Raw genomic sequence first — 17,500 nt, 5'->3', positions numbered from 1 at the left:
AACCTACGATCTTCCGATTACTGGTTCGGATTCTCCACCACTGAGCTTCAGTAGACTTGAAGGAGCTGTTGTTGGCCATTAATGAAACGGTTCAAGTGGAGATTGTCCCGCTATACTGCTAGTATTCAGGTCGTCGAAAGGAGATGTTATATAGTTGTTAATCTGAAGAGACGAGTTTTTCCGATGGTAACTCGGAGGCACGCGGAAAAATCCGAGTGCTCCACCTAAGCAGAAACAGCCGTAAGTGAAAAAGGGACTTTGCCGAGTGCTGGAATATGTAGATGAGATGTAGATGTCGAACATACGACCATTCAATCGTTAGTTGGGTGAACTACCACTGGGCTTTATAAGACTCACAGGAGCTACGCCATTAAACTAGTTACAGGCGCAACTTCCACTAAGCGACCAAAAGAAACTTTTCGATTTAGCGAGCCATATTGATTGTAGAATGCAGTCTGCTAAATTTACCAATCATAACGCACGTTCCATGAGAGAGATATTTAAAGGATATTACATGGCCGCGCGGAGATACGAAATTTCGATTGTCCTCAAAATCTAATATTTGCTTCGCTTCTCGGCCAAATATTTTTTTTTCGGACATTCTCTCAGCCGCGGACATTATCATTATTTATTTACAAAATATACTGTATGACCTAATATGGAAACTGGTTTTGCGTCAAGTGTTTCCAAACTGGAAACTAATTGGCTTTAATTTTCAAGTGTCCAAACGTCATGTCCAAAATTGAATGAAAATTTAATAAAACAAGTATTCCCTAAGCGCCTGTTGGATATTTACCATGCCATATCCGACGAGCACTCTGGACTAATTGATATTTTTTTCACGCGTTTCATGTTTTCGCGTGAAAGCTCACTTGGTATTTCATTGGTGGTTAAATAATAAAATAGATGGATGTACCTTTCAAATATCCACATCAGGCGACTTAGTAAGCGTCAGTGTGATTTGAGTTTGTTTGTGGATATTGTTAATCCAATAAAACTATAACAGGCCTACGCTTGACTCTGGGATTTATCTTTCAACAGAGGAGTTGCTGCAAGAACTTGATAGAGAGCGGTGCGCAAGGATCGAGGCTGAAAGAAAACTTAAAGGTAATTTGTTTTCGGCAGAAATAGCTTCATCTGCTTTCAAGGTCGTTATGATGAAAACAAGAGGCCATAAAGGCCTTTAGTTGGGCTCTCGCGTATACCTGATAAATGGCAGTTGCGCAACCGCCACGAGTTAGTTTTGTAAAGAGCCCAGACTTGGATTTGCTCTAACGAAGTGAGAAATGAGGAGGTAGCGTGGCTAAGTGGTCAGGGCGCTTGCCTTGAGATCTGGAGATCCTAAGCTCAAGGCCTGCTCTTACCATCGAATGAAATTGTTCTGGGAGGGCCATAACTAAACTTCTAATAAAGTAGCCAGCTGGTCTACCTACAATGGGTTAGGAAGGATTCTTCTTGTTTCAAAGGTTTGAGTCATTGGCCTTGAAAATTCCCCGAGTCGAGCGGTCAATTAAGTACATACATATTAATTAATTAATTAATTAATTAATTAATTAATTACTCAAGCAATCAATTAATTAATTTATGTTTTATTTAAGTGAAGGAAAAATAGCAATATCAGTAACTGCGCGCGTGTTTAAGCTGATGTAAAACATGCACACAAATTGGTCACAGCAGCACTCTATAAAACACCCTCGTTAGGCTACTGTTATGATACAAACGCTTTTGTGTGGGTTTTTCGTAAGTGTTTTAGGAAACCCTGAAATGATCAGTGTTGGTTATTTGCTCCTTTATTTTCTTTCCACAGAGGCTCGAGGAGAGATACAGAACTTCGTGAACAACTTTCTCGAAAATCCAACTCAAGAAGGGAGTGGGCACCAGTCGGAGGACGAACAAGAAGAGCTCAACGTGGATATAGTGAAGGAAGAGCAAATCCTGCAATCGTCATAGGCACGCAATGGATGCTTATTGGATTAGCTACGTTGGGTATTGCGAAATGTCAATCGCACCCTTGCCCAAACCCGCCAAAAAGGGGTGTGGTGGGCACTTAAATTACATAACAAAAGAGGAAACGCAAAGAATAACCGTTTCGTCTCCGCAAAAAGGTTTTCGTTTTTTGTATGAAAGACTAAATGCCGTACAGAAACTGGACAAAAACGTGCTCTAATGCCTGTTCATGAAGAATACCATGACTTGCGTTGATGCGGTGCAATATTTGAGTGGCAAATTCCAGAAAAAAATATTACATGCCATTTCAGTTATTCCTCTCCAAGTTATTGTTTTATAGAGAAAAAGATAATATTTTCATAGCTCTGTAAATTTGGTTAAGGTGAAAAGTCGTTCGTGGCATTCGTTTGATTATTTATTTTTATACATGAAACAGTGTTTTGTTTAACTATCACATGTTAATGAATCATGTCGGTTGTTTTTGCGTATACGAGGTTTTCAAATAAACAGTATTCTTCTATATGCTGTGGAGAATTTATTTTACAAGTAGTAGTCGTCGTCATATGACGAACTTTTTACTTACAAAATTTGACTTGTTGACAGTTTATTAAGGGAAAACTGTGTTTTCGCAGTGTGACCGCTTTTCCTCCAAGTGATTTACCGAGGGAATATCATTTTTATCCCCTTGAACTTGCTGGTATGGAGGCTGGTATGTATGAAATACAACTCAGTGTGATGGTCTTTACCTTGACGGCCACCGTGTCCCAAAGCGTTGGCTTTGAGAAAATTGAAATCTTAGGTAGCTAACCCATACAAGCTCGTCGGGAACCCCCTTGGTGAAAGACAAGAACCCGACAAATCACGTCATGTGAAGTGGAAAGTGTTTGTTCTCTTCGGCATTTCTACTTGGAATCTGAAATCCACGTTTACGCGTCGCTTACAACTGGATGAGAAATGATTTTTTTGTCAGAGAAACACTGTGTGTGCCGAAGATAAGCCAAATCAACTTATTACAAGGGATATTTACCTCTAATCGCAACAAAAATTCAGTTACGCGAGTTAACACGAACTCTCCACGGGAACCCGGATTTGGTAAAACGCTTCATATATATTTACCTGGTTAAAACGAAACCCATAAGGAATCTACCTTTGGAAATTTTTAGCGAATTTGCCCCGGTTAAATCAGTTTTACATAGGTTGAAGTTTGTAATACGAAAGATATATATGAAATACATCATATATTGTACTGCGGGTATGAAATCAAATGAAACCATGTTGTCTCGCAGTGATGAGCGCAAATTTCTATTGCGTCGAGAAGCCTGAAAAATTTTTTCAGGACTTCAACGGGATATGAACCCACGACCTCGCGATACCGGTGCGATGCTCTAACCAACTGAGCTATGAAGCCACTGACGTTGGGAGCGGGTCACTTCTGAGTTCACAACTTCCCGTGATAAGTCATCCTGTTGAAGTCCTGAAAATTTTTCAGGCTTCTCGACGCAATAGAAATTTGCGCTCATCACTGTGAGACAACATGGTTTCATTTGAAGTTTGTAATACGACCACAACTAATGGCTTTGGTCGTTTTCTACTCAGCCATTTTTCTGACATTCGGTTGGAATTCAAATCGGTTCGGCTCGACCAGGGTATTTGGGACCAACTCTGAGGGTGGTCTACTATAACCGGTCAAGCTGGAATTAGCCAGTATCAGAAATACCATAATACTCTTTGTTTGTCCCTCCAACATTTTGCATAAGCATTGTTTGCAGTTTCTCTTGGGACCATTGTAAGTCCCAAGAGAAAATAAAAACAATGCTTATGCAAAATTTTGGAGGAACAAGCAAAGTGTATTATGGTATTTTTTATATTGGCTAATACCGCTTCTCATTGGACGAATTGTTGTTCATTTGTCTCATGCTCATAACATGATCACGTGAATCTCTATGATTGGCGCAAAACTTACACGAACGCGAGGTAGCTTGGTTCGGAAATTCCGCAATTTTTGTTAAATGCCCAAGAAATCGGTATGTGGTGTATTAATGTGATTCGGGAAGCTGAAAGGACCAGAGATCCGAACGTTAACGGTTCAAAATCCCTTCTGGCCTATTAGGAGTATTAAAATCTTTTAGATTCATTTGTTTAGCTGATCATGTCCTGGAAAGCACCTCAAAGAGAATGTCTTAATCGGGTATTAATTTATTTGTCTATTTTGTCGGACAAACTACTTCATGACAACATTTACAACAACGCTTTACAAGGCGCTACTATTAAAACGTCTCTTTTTCATTGAAATTATTTAACAGAAACCAACTTTTAGGGCTGAAACCAGCGTTAGCGTACAACCAATTTTACAGCTTTTTTTGCAAGCTTGAGGCAACGGATAATGTCTATGGATAAACCTACTGTGAAACTTGGTCGCTTTCGAACTATTAAGCGAAGACGGAACCTTGTGAAAAGGCTAGCACTCAAAACACCAGAGTTTCTTGTATTTCATGCATCGTGCGAGCGCAACTCTGCAGTTGCTTCATCTCGCTTTCGTCCAAAGTCTGTTTGATGACGGAAATGACACCATGAGCGCCAAGCACGCTGGGAAGGCTCAAGAAGACATCCTCTTCAATTCCATGATAACCCTAAAAGAAAGGTGACACACGGATGAAAACTGTGAAAAAACACTTCACTTTCAGCTGACAACAGTACATTGATTAAAAAGGAGCTTGTGGGCAAGATATACCTCTGCACCTCATCTAGCCTGCGTAGCAATTTCGATGTTTTGGCCGCGCGAAAACTGAGGCGAGACAAAAAGCAGGTGAGGGGAGGAGAGTGAAGGAAGAGAACTTTTTCTTGTCTAGCCCCCTTTTTTCACGCGCCTAGAACATCAAAAATCTTCAACCTGATCTCTTCTCTAAATTAACGGTTATCGTTAATTCGTAATTTGCTTAGAATTTACTGTTATCGTTAATTTAGGAAACCATGTCCCAGGACTTGCGGTAGCAGAGAAAATAAGGAAATTAAAAAATCGCACTGATCCGTGGATGAGTTTCTAATCTATAGGAACCGCTTCTTTCCGCTTAAGAACTGAAGATCCAGACACCGCACTCTCAAAAGTAACTAAGCCTAAACTAGATTAATAGTTTCGGCCTAAGCTTTGATTTTAAATTGTTTAGCTTTGACGTGAAGTTTAGCTTTTGCCGAGTGATAACACAGCATTATCAAATAGCGTTTAAAAGATCTTCCCTGAGCAGTTAGTGATGTAGTGGTCAAGTGGTTTCGTGACGGGTACATAATCAACATTTCCAGGTTCGAGTCCTATGTCCATACGCTTGGGGTTGTCTTTTAAACAATAAATGACCATTTCCCATGATCCATATCTAACTTTTGGGAGGCGCGGTGGCCTCATGGTTAGAGTGCTCTCCTCCGGATCGACTGGTCCGGGTTCGGGTCCTGGCCGGGGACATTGTGTTGTGTTCTTGGGAAAGACACTTTACTCTCACGGTGCCTCTCTCCACCCAAGGTGTATAAATGGGTACCTGTGAATTTAATGCTGGGGGTAACCCTGCGATAGTCACTTCATGCTACGGAAACTGGAGATAATCGCCGGCCTGATGGGGCTTTCTAGGCTTGTAACAGAGACTTTACCTTACCTTTTATATCTAGCTTTCAGCCTCCTAAATTAACGATAATAGTAAATTCGAGGTAGAGAATGGGTTGAAAATCTTTCATATTTCAACACGGAAAACGCTTAATACGCAGGCCGCATCTCTTCTTTTATAACAGAGCAAGCAGATTAGTAACCTTACGCGGTAATCAGAAATTCACTCGAAGTTCAATAATAAAATGTAACCAATGATGGGTCCCTGGGGAATTTTCTTGACTTTTGATTAGGCAGTTTAATGTATGCGTATTCCTTTAAAAGCTGGCCTGTGCTGTCAGCGTTTGCCCTTCCCTTGGACAACATAAAGAGAGCTGCTGGTGACAAGAAGAGTGGCCACTTTCTCTTGTCCCGCGATAAGTGATGTTTTCTCCTGCCTGTGTTTTCCTAATACATAATTCCGTTATCTTACCTTAGCTAGAACAGAAATCGCGTGAACATTTTTCTGGTTTCTCAGCAATGTCAGAGCCATGTTAGCAACGCTAAGTCCAATGGCCCAGGAAGTGTAACCCTTCTTTTTGATTACCTCGTAAGCGCTGCAGGAAAATAACGGAAACTGGAATAAGCTTAATAGGCCATTTTACAGTTGTTTGCTCAGCGACCTAGCCTATGAATGGCTCCGAGGCTGCCGGTGACCTTGCACTGATACAGCCCCCACTGCTTTTATCATGTAAATTGTGTTGTTGTAATGCTAATTAGTCCATATTAACATTACAAAAGCACGGAGGTTTGTATCAAAACAGGGTCACCGGCAACCTCGCTTCCATTCTTAGGCCAGGTAACTTAGCAACAAGAACATCATCGTCCCGAAGTCAAGAACACTACAACCGGAAGTATGGTGTTTCGCTAAATTCGAAAGTCTCCGTCCAAGCAGAGAGAGGAAATGCCTTGTTTTTAAAACCCCTGTGGTATGACGATATCGCGTCCGAGCACTGAAAGAGAGAAAATATCAACTTCCGGTTGTTAGTTTGTGCGATTGCTACACAGTCTCTTGACGAACGAGACCCCAATCCGGTGGGTGTTGTAATCAATACAATACAATACAATACAATAATATAATTTACCCACGTTATCGTATAAGAGCACAAGTGCTCGTTCAAAATACGAACGTGCATTAAATCTAGCGCTTTTCTCCGTGACGTTACGCTTTTCTCGTTATTAGAGAGATTTAGCATCGGGTTTACCACAAACGTGGACCAAATTTTGCGATTTGCCAAAAGTCAACCAAATTTGTCTGATTTCAGCTCTGATTTCTTGCCTGTTAACTTAAGATATCCGGATAGCAACTTCGATATATGTTGTTGTCCATCCGTCGGATCGACGAGGACCACCTAGTCATCCAGGGGTGGGGGCTGGGGCTGAATCCTGTGGGTGTGGAGGTGACTCGACAGGCTAATCCGCTCCCGGAATGTCCTCTGGAAGTGTGGGAAGGGGATAGTAGAAGCAGTGGAGACCTATTAGAGCGGTCTTTCCGGGACTGGTTGCGTCGCTCAACTACAGCGCTTCTGTTTATTTCATAGGTTTTGGCGCCTTTGCGAACAGCCGATCGCCATTTTCCCCTGTCCTGGGCTGTCTGCTCCAACGTGTCAGGGTTTAGACAGAAGGCTTTAAGTGACGCTTTCAGAGTGTCCTTGAAGCCTTTCCTCTGTCCTCCCCTTCAGGAGCATTTGCCTTCCTATAGTTCGCAGAACGGTAGTTTCTGGGGAGCCGGTGGTCTGGCTTGCGAACTACATGACCTGCCCAGTAAAGCTGTGACTGGATAAAGATGGTGTAGATAGGCAGGCCAGTGCGGGCGAGGACCTCAGTGTCTGGGATTTTTGTCTCTGCCACTTTATGCCCAGACGTTTCCTGAGGCAGGTTGCGCGGTTCACTTTCTTTGCATGACGTTGGTAGACCGTCCATGTTTCGCGGCCATAGAGCAGTGTGGTCAGAACTATGGCCTGGTATACCTTGATCTTGGTCTCTGTGCTGATTCCTCTTCTCTCCCAGACGTTCTTGTGCAGCCTGCCGAACGCAGCACTCGCTTTGGCGTCAATGACGACCTTTCTCGAGACGAGTGTGCTGCCAGGGTCCACCGCGTTCAGTCCCCCGGCTGCCCCTTGATGACGATGTTTGGCTCAGCGTATGGTTTTCCTGGAGCTGGCTGGTACAAGACTTCGATCTTCTTTGTACTTATTGTAAGTCCGAAGTTGTCGAAGGCTGCAGAGAACTTGTCGACGCTGTTCTGTATGTCCCCTTCCTTGGCTGCGTTGAGGGCCTTGTCGTCGGCGAACAGGAAGTGGTGTCCTTCTTCTCCTTGGGTTTTGCTAGGAGGCTGGGGCCAGTCGTTCAAAAGCCGATTAACGCTAATCTCAGGTTAAAAATTAACAAAGGAGTTTTATTCTCTACTCCCAAATGCTGTTCAAGGCTGATATTCGGTGAAACGTTACATAGGAAGAAGTCAATCTTGAAAAACAAAAATAAGCAAAGGAAACTTTCACCAAAACGTTGAAAACATGAAACAAAAGTTTACGCTAATCCTGGATTAAGTTAATCGGCTTTCCAACAACCGGGCCCAGAGGTTGAACAGCGAGCCATCAAAACGATATCTGATGCCTGATGCCGACAGTTGTGATGACCGCGTGCGAGTCCTCTTAGATCGTCTGGGTTGGTAGACGAGTTAATCTTGACTGCAAAACCAGCTCCAGCCTCCCGTCCCTCCTCAGGTCCACGCCCACTCCAACAGAAGGCGTAGCCTGCGCCTTCATACTTTTTCTATGGCAAACAGCAGCCTGGTGCTAGACTCGGTGCTAAATCTCCCTATTGATGTGAATATTTAAGTGGATTTTCAGGAAACGCTCCGGGAACACTCGGAAAAAAACCGAGTGCACGTTTGTAGGAGTCGAGATTATCAGTTCGGACGCTCTACCACTGTGTTTATAGAAGATATGTGAGAGCCATTGTAGGACATTAAACTTGGCAGATGTAACAATTGTCCCGCTGTACTGCGGGTTCGACTCCTGCAAAAGAGCACTCGGATTTCTTCCGAGTACCCACGACTCACCATCGGTAGATAAATCTCTCCAATAGGAATACCTACCTGTTCACAACTGTCTTGTGCAGTTCACTCCATTTTTCTGGGTCGGCGTCAGTTCCCATCGCTGGATTTAGCGATTTGAGGTTAACACCCGCTATATTGACACCACTCCACACTGGAACTGCAAAACGAGTAAAATCTAATTCTGAGCACCCAGTCTGAAACGTTTAGCATTCAATAACTGTGATCCGGCCCTAGCTTTATCAACATGATGTGTTAGTTTGTTTGTCGGGTGGTAATTGGAGGTCGATTCGTTGACGCGAGAGAACGTCTTTCGACAAAGTTGTGCAAACTGCCGGGTATATTTCCATGTTAAGAACTACAAATCGAAATTAAACCATTTAGTACTTTCACAAGCCTGGCCTTGTTCCTCAAAAGCCTTGGAAAAACTGATCTTTGCCCATGTCTTGAAGACCACGTAAAACTAGAAGGCCAGGTAAAACAAATTGAAAGTTTTTCCTTTTGTAGATACAAAGCGTTTCATGTCACCCCAGATACGCCCGAAAAGTTCCTGGAATTGGGAGATACACCCCCTGATCTGTGGCTGGTCATACAGATAAGTCGCCATAAAAGATGATTCTGAAACCAATTCTGAGCTTATAACTAAAAAATGGAACGCAAGCAACGGTTAGATTGCTTTGAGCCACTTGACTCGTTTCCAGTGGCATCCTTTATCTAAGAAGACAAGACAAAGATGGAGCGAGAATAAATGGAGGGAATACAAGGAATACATATATCAAATTAATGTTGATGGAGCAAAAAGTGACATACCACTTGCGTCGCCATGTTCTCCGATAATCCACCCATGAACATTGTTTGCTGCAATGTTCATTTTCTCACTGATCAGAAAGTGAAAGCGAGCCGTGTCAAGGTTTGTTCCACTTCCTATGACTCGTTCATGAGGAAGTTTACTGATTTTCCAGGCTACATATGTCAAAATATCCACTGATGAAGAGATTAAACAGAAAAGTATTCAAGATGATAGTATACTGGCTGAAAAGCTGCAGTAAAATCTATGCCACGTTCTTTTGGAGCTAAAAATATTATACATGGCCTCTTAAGAATTCAAAGTCAAATTGCTGTTTTCATATAAAATTATTTACTACCTCCAATCAGTGCAGGGATGGCGCAGTGGTAAAAGCAATCGTTTCCCACTAATGTGGCCGGGGTTCGATTCCCAGACTCGGCGTCATATGTGGGTTGAGTTTGTTGGTTCTCTACTCTGCACCGGGAGGTTTTCTCCGGGTACTCCTGTTTTCCCCTCTCCTCAAAAACCAACATTTGACTTTATTTGTGTTAATTGTTAATTTCAATTTACAGTGTCCCCAATTAGTGCTTCAGCGCTAGAACGACTAGACACTTAAATAAAGTTCCTTTCCTTTCCTTTCCAACCTTAATTTAATGGTTTGTTCCTTCAGTGGTTTGCTCCTTCAATGTATGGAGTGTTCTCTCAAACAATTTTAAAATTTTATCATTGTTCTGACCACTGCTTGAAGGTGGTAATTAACTGGGCTCTGTCACAAAATTAAGCCAAATTCAGCAAATGGCACCTGGCAACCAAATCAAGTGAGCTTAAGGAAACTTAAGACACTGAAGGAGGGGCAAAATTCAAGAAGATTGGGCTTCTGAAAACTGTTCAGCCTTAACTTTAAGGTTTTTCAAAGTTTATCTCTGTTGTTCGTAACTTAAATTATGTATTCTCCAGTGAACGCAAAAGAAAAGGGACCTCTGCTAGCAGGGGACTTCGAGTTGTGTTGTTTTAAAGTCAGTTCTGGGTTCCTTGATATTAAGTTGCATAACGAGAAGGGGAAACTAATTGGTAAAGCTGCACAAAGTCGACTGCACTGCCGAGAAAAAGCCCCTTTAAGCTATATGCCTATCAGACTGCCATGCTTGTCGACAATAATGTTTATTACAGCAACCATTATCTACGTTTTACGCTTGTACCTGGATTTGACACAATCATCAAAACTGTGTTTGGACTGTACTTCACCAGATGAGGTATGATTCCTGTGAAAACGAACCAAGAAACAAAAATGAGACGATTTAACCATCATATTTTCATCCTCTTTCGCTGTACCTGGAGTGAGAGGAAGAGACTACAGGGGCTACGCAGTATCTTTGAAATTGGGGGGGGGGGGGGGGGGCGCTAGGTCTTGGTATATGTATGAGTAGTGTAAATTACTAAGTCTTTGATCAAGCCGAAAACAACATTGTAAGACAAAATGGGGAGGGGGGGGGAGAGTGTTCCCTCTCTGCGGTCCCTGAGAGAGAGAGAGAGAAATACTGGAAAAGGGAAGTACAAGTTCTTGACCAATTGGATCAGTTTCAAGAGTGAGGGCATGTAACAGGTGGGTTGAGTTTGTTGGTTCTCTGCTCTGCTCTGCTCTGCTCCAAGAGGTTTTTCTCCGGGTAATCTGGTTTTCTTCTCTCCTCAAAAACCAACCTATGATTTGACATGAGTTGATTTGATTTGCCTTCTGTACAGTGTTCTCATTATACCATTTTTGAATACTCACGGCTAGACTGGATCTAGCATGAAATGGAGGCTAATGCAGGCAAATCTTTTCGAATGCAAATTAAGTTGCCCGCATTAGCCTCCATTTCATGCTAGATCCAGTCCAACAGTTAGAATACGACACTGGCCTATTAGTGCCCCTGTCATGCAAAATGATGTTATTTCATGACACCCAAAATGCCCAAAACATAGACAGAGAAAATGGGTAATAATGCTCCCTAAATTCCAACTAACCCAAAACAATCATAACAAAATGCAACTTTTGCAAAATACCGGTACGTTCTCAACAAGTCTTACCCTTGAAGATGTTAACATTTCTCTGTACCAGGTTCCTACGACTTTCGCCTTCCTTCTGCCGGCAGCCCGCAGTAACAATGCACAAGTCAGAGTTTGCACTAACAGCATAGTCTAGAAAAGTCAAAGTGCGCAGTTGCATTGTGCAAAAACTTATGGTCCCCCAGCTCCTAGAGCCTCCCCATTAGGGTACGTCTTTCAATCCCAGCAACCTAAACACAATTTTCCCTAAATCCAGAAATTCTGGCAGTCTTTATCAGCCAATATGAATGCTTACCTCAAGGAAAGGAGGTCCTATAAGTGGATTCTAAAATGTTTATTGCTTTAATAGGCAAGACAAGCCTTCATGGTTTTGGCAATCACTCTTTTCACCACAACGAAGACATATATTTCTACCATTTTCTTGTTCAGTTCAATTGTATTATTTTATTCATGAATTGATTCACCTATTCACTAAAGCTCCTGCAAAATGCCTATTTATTCCCATGCAAATTGCAGGTAAGTGCCCCGGCAAAAAGCCTGTTTATGTAGTCTCTGTTACAGAGCAAAAAAAAGTCGACATTGGCATGAGTCTTAGATCAGATATTTTGCCATTACCTACAGCATAAAAATAAAAGGATCTCATTCATATCTTCAATCCTGAATTTCATTTCCTGTTTTCCACAAATCCCAAAACCTGGATCACGGAAAATCTCTTGGGGACCCTTCCTCCATGGGTGAATTTGTTACCAGTGCAGTGAAAAGTGCAGCATCACAGCTTCAACTACCTTGCACCATGTGATAGTATTAAAATAGCACCTCCTAGATGCAGACCCTCGATAAACTTGACAGACTTGCAACACTCACTTGCAGGGAAATCCCAGGGCATGCTTTTCCTTATTAAATAAACATTATCTAATATTTATGCCATTTCCTATGATTCCCATGGCATGAATGGTCAATCTCTTAAACATTGTTTTTTTATAATCTGCCCCAAAATATGAATTCAAAATAAAAATATTTACCAGTGCTGGCCTGGATGTCAATGTTCTTAACGAACCGCTGACCATGTTGCAAGTCAAGCAGCTCTCCTTTTAACTTGTCCTCTACCACATCCACAAGTGCTATTTCACGACATATGGCCTAATAAGCATTAAGTACAGAACTTAACTTAAAATAGATATTTTGAATCAGTTGTGACCATTAATCGGCCTGTGTCTTTTACCGTGATACCATGAGATTGCGTTAAAAACCATGTCAGAGTTTCACAGTAAAACCATGAGAGTTGAGAGGTCTGTTCTCGTGCTACGTAAAAATGGTGAGGCAGCAGGGAGCTTAAGCAAGGATGATGACGACGGCTATGAGAACGTTATCTAAAAACATCATTTCCCATTTTTGCAATAATCTAGCGTTAACTCCCAGTCGTTAGGCATGGAAAGTGTGTCAGGTGTTTGTGTCCTCCACAAAACCTAAAATTTGGTCAATTCACATCGTTGTCAGAGCGCAAACTGCATAGAATGTACACAAGGTTAGTGTAAAATGCACATGAAGGGCGTGCATAGCTTTTGTTTTTACCCCGAGGCCTATGGTTTATAGTGGCGTTCTCGTAGCTGTTATCATCGTCCTTGCTTAAATTAAGCTCGCTAGTGGCACTAAAACTGGAACTAAACATATTTTCATTACCAAAGTTATAAATACCTGTTGCATGATACTGTAAGCACAAGCCATACCAACTTGCCCAACACCAACTATTGTGACCTTCTTAACATGAGGAGCCTTTCCCTTTTCGTCATGGACCTTTTCAAATAATTTATCCTGAATGCTTGCCATAGTAGCTGTAACTTAAAATAGATAAAAGATAAAATTTTGAATCAGTTGTGACCATTAATTTACTGTTCCGAAAGGTCAACCAAAAATATTACCGGTAAGTGTTGAGCAAGAGAGATTTTTTTCAACTTGAGCTAAAACTGCAGAATTCCCGACCCTGGCCACTTATTTGCAGGGTTTGCCTTAAACCAGGAATCCGGAATCCGGAATCTGGAATCCAGAAACCGAATCCTGAATCCCAAATAAGAAATCCGGAATCTGAAATAAGAACTTGAACCAAAGTCACTTGCCTTACACTAATTTGCCAAACGAAACGAAACGATACGAAACAAAATGATACAGAAACAATAAAGCTAACCTTAGGCCTAAGTAGGTCTAAACAAACCGTTTACCAATGCTACAACAACTTGCAAAATTGTTGAGACACTTTCATTAAAAAAACACCTTTTCTAGCTTCCAATGCCTGCCGTATCTGGAACTTAAACCTTTCCCACTTCCTCTCCCCTCTCCCCCTTTCAATGGTGACTGCTTAAGTTTCCAACATTTTTTTGTCTTGCTAGCAACACTGAGAAGGGGAGGAGGGGGCTGCAGTGTGAGAGATAATAGGGAAATTAATAATGCCCCAAGAAGGTGAAGTGTCTCCACTATTTTTGCAACTTGTTGTAGCATTAGGCCTAAAAATATCTGTTTAGGCCTAATTAGACCTAAGGTTAGCTTTAATGAATGTTTAGGACTTTTTCTGCATTTCGTTTCTTTTTCACAAATTAGTGTAAGCCTTTTGTTGAAGTTCTTATATCGCATTCCGGATTCCGGATTCCGTTTCCACATTCTGGATTCCGGATCCCAGATTTTAGGCAAACCCCTTATTTGCATATGAATGGCACGTATTTCTTCAAATGATGCTGCAACAAGAAAACAATAGTAGCCATGTATTCCGCAGTTACTCCAAATCTTGCATTTGAGTGCTTTTCTGGCGTCAGTCCACAATAATTTGTACATTACACTATTGTCTGTGTGTAGAGATGACAGAGGTGACCAGACGTTGTGCTACAATATCATACAAAAATATTAGTCAAAGGTGTGTAAATGTTATGTCATGTCATTTTCAACCACAGCAGACACGGCCGAACCTGACAGGTCAAGAAACATGAGACAATCGGTTACATCGTGCAACGTTTCATGAGTTCTCTTAAATAAATTAAAATTCATCAGTACGTTTTCCCAAAGGAAAGAGATTTTAAAAACGATCGACTTTCTTCACTAAGAAAGAGTACGCACCTATCTTTAACAAAAACAAAAAAAAGACGAGTTAATAAGCTTATATTTGTACAAAAATATCCCTTGTCGCATAATTTCAATTTCATGCGCCAGTGAACGCACTGAAAAAACAAAACCGAAATGATGTATCGTTAGGGAATAACTAAAAATTCCCTACTTAAAATATTATTTTAAATTTAAGAGTTCGCCCTCGCTGGTTTGCTGGGTCGCAAGCGAATCGCACGCAGCTAAGTTTTAAAATCGATTTTAGAAATATACGAGGCCATTTTTTGCCCTTAGCTTGTATATTAGATAACGAAGTCCCGGGCAACGTAAAAATTATCCAAGTTCGTGTTTGCAAAACGCAACGATAGATGGCTAGCAAGCAAACATCTCTTTGCAACACAAAACGTTGGATGCAAATGCTTGATCGGGAGCGCACATTTGCACCAAATAATTAAGCTTATATTGCTACGAATAAAATAATGAGCTACCATCATTAGCCGGCGAATAAGAACTCCGTTAGGATAAATGATCATTTATTCAGCAAAAATCGTTCAAATCGAAGCGAAGAGATCGTATAAACCAACAGCTGTTTTAAAGCGAAAGTGGTTTGTCTCATTTGCGCACCCGGCAATTTTCGTTATTACTTTTTTGCCGGCCAATTGCTGGAGTTCATTTCTAGCCATTTTTTTTATAGGCCAGGGGGATTCTTGAGAGAAATAAAATGTTAGCCATAAACTACAAAATGAACAGGCAAGTCAACGTAAATGGCTATCATACCTTGAGCTTTCCTTCTCCCGGATATATTAAACAATGTTGTTTTTCGTGAAGTTATCTGAACCTGCCAGCACCTGGGTAGGGGTGGTTAAATTCACTTTACGTCATCGCAGCGATGTTACCAGCATTTGAACACATCATCGTGATCTTCGTCTCGAGATTGGTTGCAAACCTCTTCTGGGCATAACATGTGATTAAAGAGATTACAGAATGTGTCAAGCGAAGTCAAGGAAGTCACGCAATCCTTCCTGTCACTCACACTTACTTGTCACTTGTTGAAGAAGTGGGATAAGTTTACAAGATATCAAGATATGCATCAGAAACGGGTTGAGTTGCCTCTGTTTTGAACACAGGTACACAGGAAAACTAAAACACCCGCCTACTAACCCTAAATATAAGCGAAAACATTGACAGACGCAAGGAAATGCATGCAAATCAAGAAGAAACGGCGCGAGGGGTTGCGAGAGGGAGAGATCTGGTGAGGAAAATAGTGTCGGTCAGCGGTGTGTCTTTTAAGGAGCAGATGGTTGATGCAAGTGACGGAGGCCTTGTCGCTTTTTGTACAGTAAGTTTTAATTTTCTGGGAGTTTTCTGTTCTTTGTTTTCCCTCATTTCAATTTTCCTAACCTTCTTCGAAACAACCGCAGAGTATTTGCAGTTAAGATTTAAGCGATGCCTCCACAAGAAAACGAACAAGGTCCCGGCGCGACCAGCAGTCCTTCCGATAACGGAAGTACTCCGAGTTCACCATCGAGCCCAAACTGGTCGGCACTTAGAGTAAGTATAGGATATTTATCTCCCTACTCCTTTTCGCTGTGTTCAAGTGCTGTAACGTTTCTTATTTTGACACCAATCGTGTAAATCTTGTAAATCTTTTTGTCGCATTTAACAAAAGGTTGCGTCACTTCGTTATAATTAATTTTTGCCTTAAAATTTTAGAATTTTGTGTAATTTAGTTACCAGTGTCATTCGTTTTATCGCCATCAGTTCATGCGATAAATGAGCTGCTGTTTATTTCGTTGAGTCAACCAATAAATTATTGTCCTTTGACTTAACAAGACTAGATATTTAAACAATGTTCACTTATATTAATTTGTCATTTAAGCATATCTCTAACGCGTGATCATGCATGTCGTTGAAATGTCCTTGCGTGATTTTTAAAATTCAAGAGAAGTAAAGTTAAGCTCTTCGCTACTTATTTATTTATTTTTTCAATGGCTAGGATCCCGAGTATATTATTTCATGTATTTAAAAGTTTTTGCACAAATCTGAAATGAAGATTAAACTTTCAATATCATTCTTGAAAGGTTTTCTCAATTTTTAACTCTTAGAAAGACCAATACCATGCAATGTCTCTTAATTTTTAAGAGGATTTTATGTCTTTCTCACTTCCCAAATGATTTGTTTTTATTGCCTACAGTTTGCTTATTTTAATAATTAATTTGTTCCCCTATTTTAAACATTCCATCATGTACAGTGTACGTACTTCTGGAAATTGTTCAAGAGTTTAATATGTTATTTAGCATTGTTTTTCTTGATTTTATATCAGGGGTATCTGCTGGACAACAAAATTGATTCAGCCTTGTGGCTTACTAGAGTATTTACAATCATAAGTGCGATCCTCTATCTACTGCCACTTTTCAGGTATGTATGATAAATCATGATATTGCATGTTGCAGAGTTTTCAATAAATTTTGAATTCATTGGCTGTTTTGGGTTAAGTAACCAACAGTTATCATTGTCAAAGTGAATTTTGATCTTAGATTCAAAATAATTTGTCTTTATTATGGAAGCCAGCTTTAAGTTGTTAACAATTTATTTGTCCTATCTCTGCAAGGGCTCTTTGCAGAAGCTTTGTCCAGTACTCACCTAATGTATGTTTTTGCCTGATTTCAGCAATCCCTTGCTCAGATTGTCCAGTGTTTTTGCGTGGACCCCTCAAATTGTCTTGTTGAGGAAAATTTTGCCTTATCAATATTCTTCTGAGATCCGACATTCTGTTCTTTTTGTTTAGTCCCTTGTTCAACTATAACTGCTACAAAAGAGCGTTGATCAGTTCGGCAGCCACGTCAGCTTTGAGGCTTCACCAAAGACTTCCAGTGAGTTCACCTATAAAACAATAGCCTCCATATTGTACCCCGCACAATAAACTTATTTAAATCTGGCTTCTTGG

General features: G+C 41.0%; 3 protein-coding genes across 3 annotated transcripts in view; 2 read left to right on the top strand and 1 right to left on the bottom strand.

The window, feature by feature from the left end:
- LOC138000306 (dachshund homolog 1-like) overlaps positions 1-2,467 on the top strand; it is a 19,896-nt gene extending 17,429 nt beyond the window's left edge. The window contains exons 8-9 of the mRNA XM_068846622.1: positions 1,042-1,107; positions 1,808-2,467. Of these exons, the coding sequence (XP_068702723.1) occupies positions 1,042-1,107; positions 1,808-1,950 (209 nt within the window). The 3' untranslated portion in view covers positions 1,951-2,467. The remainder of the gene's footprint in view (positions 1-1,041; positions 1,108-1,807) is intronic.
- A 1,656-nt stretch (positions 2,468-4,123) lies between these two features.
- On the bottom strand, positions 4,124-15,523 carry LOC138000310 (L-lactate dehydrogenase-like). The gene is made up of 9 exons (XM_068846625.1): positions 15,331-15,523; positions 13,162-13,304; positions 12,489-12,606; positions 11,488-11,598; positions 10,620-10,682; positions 9,444-9,617; positions 8,676-8,793; positions 6,009-6,132; positions 4,124-4,577 (listed from the first exon to the last, which is right to left on the bottom strand). The coding sequence occupies exons 2-9, from the start codon at positions 13,291-13,293 to the stop codon at positions 4,413-4,415; spliced, it is 1,005 nt and encodes a 334-aa protein (XP_068702726.1). The 5' UTR covers positions 13,294-13,304; positions 15,331-15,523; the 3' UTR covers positions 4,124-4,412.
- Positions 15,524-15,762: 239 nt separating this feature from the next.
- The window catches only part of LOC138000312 (transmembrane protein 33-like), an 11,425-nt gene continuing 9,687 nt past the window's right edge, over positions 15,763-17,500 (top strand). The window contains exons 1-4 of the mRNA XM_068846629.1: positions 15,763-15,892; positions 15,975-16,104; positions 16,877-16,971; positions 17,342-17,426. Of these exons, the coding sequence (XP_068702730.1) occupies positions 16,000-16,104; positions 16,877-16,971; positions 17,342-17,426 (285 nt within the window). The 5' untranslated portion in view covers positions 15,763-15,892; positions 15,975-15,999. The remainder of the gene's footprint in view (positions 15,893-15,974; positions 16,105-16,876; positions 16,972-17,341; positions 17,427-17,500) is intronic.

The sequence above is a fragment of the Montipora foliosa genome, chromosome 4 (genome assembly GCF_036669935.1).
Source record: "Montipora foliosa isolate CH-2021 chromosome 4, ASM3666993v2, whole genome shotgun sequence".
In the NCBI taxonomy this organism is placed as follows: domain Eukaryota; kingdom Metazoa; phylum Cnidaria; class Anthozoa; order Scleractinia; family Acroporidae; genus Montipora; species Montipora foliosa.
Note: the sequence above shows the minus strand (reverse complement) of the source record. Positions and strands in the feature narration are given on the sequence as shown.